General features: G+C 36.6%; 1 protein-coding gene across 1 annotated transcript in view; it reads right to left on the minus strand.

The window, feature by feature from the left end:
- The window catches only part of erbb4b (erb-b2 receptor tyrosine kinase 4b), a 583317-nt gene that overhangs the window by 117408 nt on the left and 452724 nt on the right, over positions 1-13185 (minus strand). The window contains exon 13 of the mRNA XM_051707947.1: positions 449-581. Coding sequence (XP_051563907.1) covers positions 449-581 — 133 coding nt within the window. The remainder of the gene's footprint in view (positions 1-448; positions 582-13185) is intronic.

The raw sequence follows: 13185 nt of genomic DNA on the forward strand, positions 1-13185 counted from the left end.
GGCTGCAGTGGGCCTACCATCTGAGTACCACAGCAGAAATCGAGGTTCATCAGACCAGGCTATTTTTTTCCAGTCTTTAACTGTCCAGTTTTGGTGAGCCTGTGCCCACTGCAGCCTCAGCTTTCTGTTCTTGGCTGACAGAAATGGAACCTGACGTGATCTTCTGCTGTTGTGGCCCATTCGCCTCAAGGTTTGACATCTTGTGCATTCTATGATGATGATATTCTGCACACTACAATTGTACAGAGGGGTTATATGACTTTCTGTCAGCTCGAACCAGTCTGGACATTCTCCGTTAAAAATCACCAAAAATCATGCCACTGTCTAAATCACTGCGATCACTGCTCCCACACGATTGGCTGATTAGATGAGTAGGTGTACAGGTGTACCTAATAAAGTGGTTGATTAGTGTATATGTAAACATCTTACACTGCATTGAAAAGCGTACCCTTCATGTAGGTTGCAGGATTCAACACAGGTGCGGCCCCTGCTGAAGAAGCGACAGGACAGACACTGGTCGGGCCCTGGACCCCAGCAGCCGGCATCAGAACACAGCGGGTCACAGATCATCCGGTCCAAAACTGCAAAGGAGGAGTTTGAAGAGTATTCATGAAAGGCAGTAAACAGTAATAAAAGTTGGAATTTTTTTTAAGAGTCACATGTGTAAGAAATCAATTAATAATTAAGATTAACAAAAAAAAAACTTTTTCTTGATTCATAATAAGCTAGCAATTCAATTATAAAGGGTGAAAGCTCTAATTGACTTTGTTAAATGTCACCTGTTCCAAGGAAACACAATGGAAGAACTAATTTATATCCATAGTTACAATTCAGTTTATTGCATATTCCTCTCAGAATGGTGCTGTCATTTATCCCCCCCCACCGACAAACTGTCTTGTGGATAAAGGGGAAACATATTTTGTCAAACTGTGATTGAACACAATGCACACGGCATCTGTGAAAAGTGTTACTTGTCCAGTTATGGATCCATTACACTTGTAAAAGGCTGCCTGCATATGAACTGCTGAATTTGAATAAGAAATGTTGAGAGGACATAATGGTCCAGATGCCCAACCACTGAGGAGACGGATTTTGCGGCAGGTGGGAGAATGTTTTAAAATACTGCTGACACCACATCAGCGGACTTAACAGACACATGTGGCAGATAAAGTCCTCTTCAACAGCAAACTTCTGAAAATAATCAACTTCTGAAAGAAAAAATGGTAATTTCATGAGCGAAGGGCATATAGTGTGATTCAAAAGTCTGAAACCACACTGAAAATATGGGATTTTTAATTTGAACCTGGAATTCCACATCTAATTTAAGGATTTTATGATGTTAATATGTAAAAGAAGAAGACACATTTGTGACTGTTAATTGCTTTGTACCAAAGGTCAGATTTCCTTGATTCCACTAAAGCAATGCAAGGTGGACACATGCATTTGGCATTTGACATTATTCTAAAAAGTTTTGAAGCAATTTGGGTAAATACAAGAGGACTATTTTAAAGTCTGTTGTAAGAGTCACACTTCATGCTGCCAGTTGTTGGTGCTATGACTGTAACCCAAAATAGTGAAATCTATGTGATTAGCCCCCAAGACTAAACATAAATCTAAATTTTGATTTAAATCACAAATTGCACACAAAAGATATGACACTTCCTGTTTCCCATTTTTCATTATTAATTTAATTCTTCGCCATGGCAACACCATTCGATATATATCAAAATCTGTTAGCAATATAGCATTTTCAATGTCTTGGCACAATAATATGTGGTGACAGTCTCATCACCTAAGAGGAGCATTTAAAAGTTCAGAGACTGCAATATTCAAAAAATCTAAAATGGCTGACTTCCTGTTGGGTGGAACATGACATTCTAAGCATGCCAAGTACCTCAAAAACATCCAAATATAGGAAGAAAGGAATAATAACAGTTAATGCGCTGCCATGGCAACATTATTTAAGATATCAAATACACCTTTAAAAATTTACATCAGCAGTGTCTTGACATTATTCTAAAGAATTTTGAAGCAATTTGTGTAAACATAAGAGGGCTATTTCAAAGTCTGTTAAAAGTGCCATACTTTCTGCTACCAGTTGGTGGCACTATGACCGTGACCCATAATAGCCGCATAACTGTGATAAGCCCCCATTACCAAACATACAGCGGAATTTTCTTCAAAATCATACAATGGACAAAGAAGATATAAGGAACTTCCTGTTTCACAATTTTAGCCATAAATGTATTGCTTTGCCATGATGACACCATTCAAAATATCAAAAATAAGTTCTCAATTTAGCATCTACTATCTCTTGGCATGATGTGACACAAATGTGGTGCCAGTCACATGAATCCCCTAGGAGGAGTATTTAAAAGTTCAGAGCTTGCAATTTTCAGAAAATCCAAAATGGCTGAATTCCTGTTGGGTGGAGCTAATGACTATAATTATGAAAGTTTTCTGGCTTGGTTAGATCTATATATGCTAAATATAGTAAATATACTAAATATACATAACTAAAAATATATAAATATATTATTAAAACTTATTAAAACATAAATATACATCCAAATGCATTACTTAGGTAAGAGGTAAGGTAAGATTATAAAAAATCTGTTTGCCACAAACAGACATATGAATGGTCCTCTGCAGCCACCTGCTGGTTATATATTTTAATTTCACTTAATTTTACTTACAAAAAAATATTTTTTTTTTCTTCTTCTTACCAGGATATGGCAGCAATCTGCCCCAACACATGGCATAATCTCCATATATATAATTGAGTAATATAGATGTTTTCTGAAGATAATTTAACATAATTTTTAACATACATTTCATATTTTATATACAAATTAATTGTATAGTTTAGTAATTTTGAGGTAAATCATGCAAAAAAATAAATAAAAATAAAATAAAATAAAATAAAAAACACAACTTTTGAGTTTTTAAATAATTGAAGAAAGTGATATAATATTTGTAAAAAAAAAAAAAACTAATTTCGATATAATCACACTTTTAGTGCCAAAATTGACCCCCGATAACTTTAAAGTAAAACATAAACAAAGAGAATACAAGGGTTAAGCAAGACAAGTGCCAGAATATATTAAGAAAATAATAATATTTAATGTGTTGCCATGACAACACTATTTAACATATCTAGAATCCCTTAAAAAAATTTCATCAGTGGTGTTTTGACATTAAACAATTTGATGCGATTTGGGTAAGTGTAAAAGGATTATTTCAAAGTCTGTTGTAAGTGCCACACTTCCTGCTGCCAGTTGGTGACCCCTATGACTGTGACCCACAATAGCCACATCCATGCGATTTTACCCCAAGACCAAACATACAGATCAATTTTGATCTAAATCACACAATGCACACAGAAGAAATTAGACACTTCCTGTTTCCCATTTTTGCCCTTAATTTATTGCCTCATCATGGCAACACCATTCAATATATCAAAAATCCATTTGCAAATTAGCATCTTCAATGTCTTGGCATAATGTTGCCTAAATTTGGTGACAATCGTATGAATCCCCTAGGAGGAGTATTCAAAGTTTAGGGCCTGCAATTTTCTAATTCAATCCAAAATGAACGACTTCCTGTTGGGCGGAGCTAATGACTGTAATTGTGAAAGTTGTCCAGCTTGATGAGAACAATATATGTAGCAGGTTTGGTGACTGTAGAAGAAACTGACCCCACCACTTTTGTCAAAAGGTGGCGCTACAGAGCTCCCCAGCCACACCCATGTATTACCTTTTGCCCAGGCCTAATGGCCAACAACTCTGATATGTTTGCAAAATATCACGAAAATTCAAGCATGCCAAGTACCTCAAAATACATGTGAATATACATAAAAAGGAATAATGACATTTAATGCATTGCTATGGCAACATCATTTAAGATATCAAGAATCCTTTCAGAATTTTAAATATGCACTGTCTTGACATTATTCTAAACAATACTGAAGCAATTTGGTTAAATATAAGAGGATGATTCTAAAGTCTGTTGTAAGATCCACACTTCCTGCTGCCAGGTAGTGGCGCTATGACCGTGATCCAAAATATTCACATCCATGTGATTAGTCCCCAAGACTAAACATACATCTCAATTTTTATCTAAATCACACATTGCACACAGAAGATATGCAACACTTCCTGTTTCCCATTTTTCACCATTAATGCCTCGCCATGGCAAAACCATTCGATATATAAAAAATCTGTTCGCAATTTAGCATTTTCAGTGTCTTGGTATAATGTTGTCTAAATGTGGTGACAGTATCATGAATCCCCTAGGAGGAGTATTTAAAAGTTCAGTGACTGCAAAAATCCAAAATGGCCAATTTCCTGTTGGGCGGAGCTAATAAATATAATTCCGAAAGTTGTCCAGCTTGACGAGAATATACATGTACCAGTTTTGGTGACTGTAGGTGAGAATGGGGGTGTTACAGAGGGGAGTGACTAATGTTTCATGTTCTCTGCTTATGAGCCGATCCAGTGACTGAAGAAAAAACAGCAGGCATTTCATTGTGAGGTTCCACTAATGAAAATGCAACAACCACATCAGATTGGTTGAGTAAAATTATTATCTTCTAGTTGAAGTTTTGTTAATATTTTTGCATCTGCTATTATTTGGCAGCTTTAATCACCTGAAATGTCTGCTAACATAATGCCAAATATTTATAATGGAAGTGTATTATACAGGATAAGCTTTTATTGTGTAAATATGTTAGATGCAATTGTTAAAATACATTTACACATAATATAAGATAAATTTAAATTTATCTATCTATCTATCTATCTATCTATCTACTGTATAATATACATATACACTGGTGGCCAAAAGTTTGGAATAATGTACAGATCTTGCTCTTATGGAAAGAAATGTGTACTTTTATTAAAAAAGTGGCATTCAACTGATCACAATGTACAGTCAGGACATTAATAATGTGAAAATGTACTATTAAGATTAAAAAAATAAAATAAAAAATAAAAATCAGAACTTCTTAAACTACTTCAGAGTTCTCATCAGAAAATCCTCCAAGTGCAGAAATGACAGCTTTGCAGATCCTTGGCATTCTGTCAGTTTGTCCACATACTTAGGTAACATTTCACCACACGCTTCCTGTAACACTTGCCATAGATGTGGCTGTCTTGTCGGGCACTTCTCAGGCACCTTACAGTCTAGCTGATCCCACAAAAGCTCAATGGGGTTAAGATCCATAACACTCTTTTCCAATTATCTTTTGTCCAATGCCTGTGTTTCTTTGCCCACTCTATCCTTTTCTTTTTGTTTTCAAAAGTGGCTTTATCTTTGCAATTCTTCCCAGAAGCCCTGCACTCCTTAAGTCTTCTCTTTACTGTTGTACATAAAACTGGTGTTGAGTGGGTAGAATTCAATGAAGCTGTCAGCTGAGGAATGTGAGGTGTCTATTTCTCAAACTAGAGACTCTGATGTACTTATCCTCTTGTTTAATTGTACATCTGGCCTTCCACATCTCTTTCTGTCCTTATTAAAGCCAGATGTCCTTTGTCTTTGGAGACTGTAGTGTACAACTTTGTATGAAATCTTCAGTTTTTGTCAATTTCAAGCATTGTATAGCCTTCATTCCTCAAAATAATGATTGACTGACGAGTTTCTAGAGAAAGCTGTATTTGACCTAATATTGACTTTAAGACATGCCAGTCTACTGCATACTGTGGCAACTCAAAAACAAACACAAAGACAATGTTAAGCTTCATTTAAAGAACCAAATACCTTAAACAGTGTTTGATATAATGGCAAGTGATTTTCTAGTACCAAATTAGCAATTTAGCATGATTACTCAAGGATAAGGTGTTGGAGTGATGGCTGCTGAAAATGGGGCCTGTCTAGATTTGATAAAAAATTACTTTTTTCAAATAGTGATGGTGCTGTTTTTCACATCAGTAACGTCCTGACTATACTTTGTGATCAGTTGAATGACACTTTGGTGAATTAAAGTACCAGTTTCCTTCCAAAACAGCTAAATCTGTACATTATTCAAAACTTTTGGCCGCCAGTGTATGTAGCAAGTTTGGTGACTGTAAAAGAAACTGACCCCACCACTTTTGTCAAAAGGTGGCGCTACAGAGCTCACACCCATGTGTTAACTTTTGCCCAGGCCCAGTGGCTGACAATTCTGATGTGTGTGCAAAATATCATGAAAATTCAAGCATACCAAGTACTTCAAAAACATGTGAATATACATAAAAAATATACCAAATAAACTGCAGATGAATAATCATTAATTTTTTTAATAGGTATTGTTTAAAATCAAACTAAATTCAGGGATGCAAACTACTAATTTTCTGGTTACAGTCAACTGCTGTGAAGCCAATTTGTCCAAATTTTTGGTTAACATTTTCTACATTTTAACTAAAGCAACCAGTAACTAAATCAAATGCATGTCTGACAAATTATACATATTATTGTTATTAAAATACACATTGGCCAAAATCAACAACAACAACAAAAAATATGTATATATATAATAATCACACACATCAGTAACTACACTTCTCTCTCCACTGCCCCACCCCAAGAGCCCTCCAAGAACACCAAATATTTGTCCCATTTCCCAACAAACAAATCCAAATTCCCCAATCTTCTAGATGATCCTTCTTCGAAAGCCGCCACCCTCCCCATCCCCGAGCACCACTCCTGAAATGGGGGCGCTCCAGCCGACTTCCATCCCCTTAAAACAACTTGTCTGGCGATCATGACACAGGTTAGGACCCAATTTTTTGTTTATTCTCTATATAGATGACCGCCCCATTGCCTAATATACTGGGGCAAAAAGAAATCTGAGTGCCCAATACATCACACATAAAACTCTGAACCTTCAACCAAAATTCTTGGATCTTAACACACCACCAAAAAACATGGGTTGTGTCTCTAACTTCTGATTGGCATCGCCAGCAGGTGGGTGTGTCTCTAAGACCAAGCCTATACAATCTAGAGGGGGTCCAATAGAATCGATGTAAAATCTTGAATTGCATAAGGTGTAGCCTTGCATCTCTAGATGCAGACTTGACATTTTTTAGAATCCTAGCCCACACTCCCTCCTCCAATACCAAGTTGAAATCTTTCTCCCATAGTCTCTTGATAGAAATTAAAGCTACGTCCCCCAGACTCTGAACTGGCAGGGAGTAATACACTGATGCCTCATGACCTTTTCCAAAAGCAGTAATCACCACTCCCAGACTATCTGCCTCTTTATGGGGGTGTATGCTACTCCCCAAAATAGTACAGAGCAGGTGGCACAGCTCTAAATACCTAAAGAACTAAGATCTGGGAATCCCAAAATGTTGAACCACATTTTCAAAGGATCTCAGCACTCCACTCTCATATATGTCACCGAGTGTATTAACCTCCCTCACAATCCACTCTGACCAGCAGAAAGGGGACTTATTAATACATAATACATAAAAGTATTCCCGAACCCATACATTTCCAAAATCTTAAAAAAATAATCCCATTCTACCATATCAAACGCCTTTTCGGCATCAAGTGAGATGGCAGCTACCGGAGACTGATCATTCGCAACTGACCACATGATATTGATGAAAAGCCTAATGTTATCAGAAGAGCTATGGCCTGAATAAACCTCACCTGATCTATATGTATAAGAAATGTCATAACTTTACTTAATCGGTTAGCCAAAATTTTTGACAATATTTTAATGTCTAGCTGGATCAGGGAAATTGGACGGTAACTCTTACACTCGCTTGGATCTTTGTCCTTTTTAAGAACCAGACTGATCCGGGCTTGCGTCATGGTTGGCGGAAGCTTTCCATTCTTCCATTCATATAAACTTCTATCAAGAGTGGGGCCAGTTCTGTAGCATAAGATCTAAAAAACTCAGCGGCAAAGCCATTTGGCCCTGGAGACTTGCCTGTGGGCAAGGCCTTAATTACTTCACCAAGCTCCTCCAAGTTTATCTCAGAATCAAGAGAATTTTTTTACTCAGCCGTCAGTTTAGGAAGTTCTAATGGTTCCACAAAGTTTTTAATATCTTCATCAGTAGACAAAGACGTTGAACTATAAAGATCAAGATAGAATTCTTTAACCCTCTGGGTTCGACGGACGCGCCGGCGCATCCTGCTGGATTTTTTCCACATAACAGCGGAAACAACTTAAAATACTCCGTCATTTTTGGGCATACAGATCATACATTAGGAACTATAAAGGGTCTACTTTTATTTGTGTACACTCACAATAACAACAAAACTTTGTGCTTTTGTAAAATATAGAAAATAAACAGGGTGCACTTTCAGCCGTCTCCGAGAGCATCTTTCTGAAACACGTCACAAAAATGAAGTGAAACTCTGCGAATACTTATCACACAAACATGAAACATATGTCTAAAGAAAGCTTAAAATGTCTACTTTTAAATAAAACAATTCAAATTTAAAACAAATATTCTCCTGCAATGTAATCTGTATGAAACAAAGCGACGTACAGTTTCTCCTGGGTCAGCTCATTATCCCTAATGTGATCACACCCACCAGCAGAGCGCACTATTCATAAGGTAATGTGCTGAGGCGATCAATGCAAATGGTAAACGCCCCCCAACAATGCCTTAAAAAAACAAGTTCATTCACTTTACTGTGCGTTTGGAAGATGGCACGCTACACAGGTGAGGAAGTGTTCACATTTTCCTCAGAAGAAGAGCGGGACTCCGACGATGAACGTTTGCAATTTGAAGAGTGTCTTGATCCAGCCGAGGATATAATTTCGGATGAGTAAGTCTTTACTTACATTAGTTGACATGCTATTTTATATAAAAATGTATATGTTACTAGTTGGACTATTTTCAGACATGCCAGCCAGGATTCAGAGTATTGACATTTGAAATATGTCCTAATAGGCAAGTTTTAGTTACATTTAAATGTTGTTTCAGCTAAAGCAGGTATTTAAATTGTATACTGTATGATATCAATATGGTATGTAATATGATATAAAAATAATATGAATTTTTAGATTATATTTTAACTAGTGTTTATGCTGCCTCATAATCATCAACAAAGCTTGTGCTTGCAAATATCTGCTCGGGTGTAAACATGTAAAATGTGCTGTAAATATGCCCATATTAGAAAATCAGCATATTAGAATGATTTCTGAAGGATCATGTGACACTGAAGACTGCAGTAATGATGCTGAAAATTCAGCTTTGATCACAGGAATAAATTGCATTTTACAATATATTCAAATAGAAAACAATTATTTTAAATTGTAAAAATATTTCACAATATCACTGTTTTTGCTGTATTTTGGATCAAATAAATGCAGCTTTGGTGAGCAGAAGAGACTTTTAAAAACATTAAAACTTTTTACTGATCTAAAACTTTTAAATGGTAGTGTAGGTCTAAAGTACAGTCTTTATGTAAAGAAAATGTATAGTCAGATTACTTCTTTTAACTTAAACTTGATTTTGTGAATAAGCTACCAACATTCATTCTTTCTCAAGGGAGGGGTCTTTGTCTCCTCAGGTGTGAATTACATAAATATTCATGATCATCCACGCCTCCTCGCATATGGCCTTTCTAACACTAAAAGTGTCTTACAAAAGTTAAATGACTATATTGTTTTGTATGTGTTATATGGCCTTAATTCAGTGACTTACATTTTTTGTTTTTTTCAAAAACCACGCATAAACGTTATTTTCTAAAAAACACAAACATGTACATACATGTTGCTCACATATTATTGTAACCCCGTTTGTGCTGAATACAGTGTTATCAGACTTTAGCCATTAATATGTTTTAAGCAACTGAAAAAAGCACAAATGTCAAGGCATGTCAAAACTTCTCCAGGGCCCAAAACACCCTCAGACCCCCGAGGGTTAAAAGCATTATTAATAACAATGGTTGAGGTAAATATTTCACCACTAGCAGATTTCACGGAGGGAATGGTAGAAAAAAACTCTCTCTGTTTTATATATCTAGCCAGAAGTTTTCCTGGCTTGTAACCCGACTCAAAGTATGAATGTCTTGCCCTGAATAGCCAAAACTCCACTTTCCGTGACAAAATAGTATTATATCTGTATTTCAATCAGGTCAATTCTCTGAGGCCATCAGATGACATTCGGCGCTTCAGCTCTGTCTCGGCACTTTTAATATTCCCTTTCAACTCCATGAGTTCTCGTGCTTTGGATTTTTTGGTGAATGTGGCATACTGTATGATCCGGCCCCTAAGAACTGCCTTAAGTGCCTCCCAAGCCACGCCCACAGAGGATACCGAGGACCAGTTGGTCTCCATATAAACATTTATTTCAGCCTTTAACATTTGTTGGAATTCAGGATTTTGCAAAAGGGATACATTAAAGCACCAACTATATGATTTCCTTTTCTCCATATGTGGCAACACCTCTAAACTCACCAGGGCGTGATCTGAGACTAAAATGTTTCCAATTGAGCAATTAACAACAGATGAAATGAGGGACTTAGATATAAAAACAAAATCTATTCTAGAATAAATCTTATGGACTGATGAAAGAAATTTATAGTCCCTATCAGATGGGTTCAAAAGTCTCCAAATATCTGTAAGACCAAGATTTTTACACATCCTTTGAAGTGTCAATGTTGCTCTAGGGGGCTTACACACTTTTGCTTCACTATGATCAAGGACTGATTCCATCAAAAGATTAGGGGGGCCTGGGTAGCTCAGCGTGTACTGACGATGACGTGGTAAATTGTGCGTAGATCGCGGAGAGTAGCATGAGCCTCCACATGTGGAGTCTCTGCGGTGTCATGCACAACGAGCCATGTGATAAGATGCACGGATTGGCGGTCTCAGAAGCGGAGGCAACTAAGACTTGTCCTCCTCCATCCGGATTGAGGTGAGCAACCGCGCCACCACGAGGACCTACTAAGTAGTGGGAATTGGGCATTCCGTATTGGGAGAAAAAAAGGGGATACAAAAAAAAAAGATTAAAGTCTCCTCCCAATATTATATCATGAGGGGTGCCAGCGGCTTGCAACATCCCTTCAGGATCTATAAAAAAGCCCTGATTATCAATGTTAGGTGCATAAATATTAGCCAGAATAAGAATTTGCCCCTGAATTTCTGCTAAAACAATAATGAATCTTCCTAATTTATCTTTAGTCTGTTTGAGACATTTGATTTGTAGATGCTTATCAGTGTAATGACTTCCCTGCTCTTACTTGAGCCAGCACTAAAGAAAACATGTCCACCCCATATCTTCCCAAATTTTTCAGCTTCCTGCGGGGAAAGATGCGTTTCTTGAAGAAACACTATATAATATTTTTCACACTTAAGAAGAGAAATAACCTTCCTTCTTTTTATGGGGTGACCACATTCCAACATTAGTCCAACAATCAACCCCAAACTTCTCCCAAACCAAACAAACAGAAAAAAGAAAAACGTGCGCATTAACCCCGCAAACGACAGTGGCAACTGTCAGCTTGAGCACGTAAGTGTCTTTTAATGTCTCCAGAGCCTGAGGATTTTGAATTCTTTGAAATATTGTCTTTCTAGAACAGTTATGGAACAGAGTGTATCGAATCTCAACGGTTTATGACATTAATAGTGTTAAAACTAGCAAAGTGCACAGAGCTCACCCTTCACACGTCCGAACCTCGCATGGTGCCATGCGACTCCTGAAAATTTTACTTTTATTCACCAAAGTGGCCTTCAACTGATAACAATGTACAGTACAGTTAGGACATTAATAACATGAAAAATTACTATTACAATTTGAAAAAAAAAAAACTTCAGAACTTCTTAAACTACTTCAAAGAGTTCTCATCAAAAAATCCTCCACGTTCAGCAATGACAGATTTGCAGATCCTTGGCATTCAAGCTGTCAGTTTGTCCAGATACTCAGGTGACATTTCACCCCACGCTTCCTGTAACACTTGCCATAGATGTGGCTGTCTTGTCGGGCACTTCTCAGGCACCTTACAGTCTAGCTGATCCCACAAAAGCTCAATGGGGTTAAGCTCCGTAACACTCCTTTCCAATTATCTGTTGTCCAATGTCTGTTTTTTTTTTTTTTTTTTGCCCACTCTAACCTTTTCTTTTTGTTTCTCTGTTTCAAAAGTGTAATTTTCTTTGCAATTCTTCCCATAAGGCCTGTACCCCTGAGTCTTCTCTTTACTGTTGTTCATGAAACTGGTGTTGAACTGGTAGAATTAAATGAAGCCGTCAGCTGAGGACATGCATCTATTTCTCAAACTAGAGACTCTGATGTACTTATCCTCTTGTTTAGTTGTACATCTGGCCTTCCACATCTCTTTCTGTCCTTGTTAGAGCCAGTTGTCCTTTATCTTTGAAGACTGTAGTGTAAACCTTTGTATGAAATCTTCAGTTTTTCTGGCAATTTCAAGCATTGTATAGCCTTCATTCCTCAAAACAATGATTGACTGACAAGTTTCTAGAGAAAGCTGTTTCTTTTTTGCCATTTTTGACCTAATATTGACCTTAAGACATGCCAGTCTATTGCATACTGTGGCAACCCAAAAATAAACACAAAGACAATGTTAAGCTACATTTAACGAACCAAACAGCTTTCAGCAGTATTTGATATAATGGCAAGTGATTTTCTAGTACCAAATTAGCAATTTAGCATGATTACTCAAGGATAAGTTGTTGGAGTGATTGCTGCTGGAAATGGGGGGAAATGGCTGTCTTGATTTGATCAAAAATGACTTTTTTTAAATAGTGATGGTGCTGTTTTTTTTTTTTTTTTTTTACATCAGTAATGTACTGACTGTACTTTGTGATCAGTAGAATGTCACTTTGGTAAGTACCAATTTCCTTCCAAAACAGCTAAATCTGTACATTATTCCAAACTTTTGGTCGCCAGTGTATAAAAGACAAGCCAAACCATACAATTTAAATGGTTTGTATTAGTAGCTATTAATGGATCACACAGGTTTATATATATTTTTTATTTTTATTATTATTACATTTTATGCAGTGTATTGAGAAACAAAGTAGAAAGAAATTGCTTATATTTCATATTTTACAGCAGTTATGGATGACACAATTTTACAGTTAAACATTTTTTAATGTGCAAAGTATTGAAAATCAAAATGAGTAAAAATAATTAACTTTTACAATTATTTCCACACAATAAAAAACATTATAAAAGTTTTTACTTACATATTTTCTACAGCACAATACACTTCCAACAACCAG

Source organism: Myxocyprinus asiaticus, chromosome 10 (assembly GCF_019703515.2).
Source record: "Myxocyprinus asiaticus isolate MX2 ecotype Aquarium Trade chromosome 10, UBuf_Myxa_2, whole genome shotgun sequence".
Classification (NCBI taxonomy): domain Eukaryota; kingdom Metazoa; phylum Chordata; class Actinopteri; order Cypriniformes; family Catostomidae; genus Myxocyprinus; species Myxocyprinus asiaticus.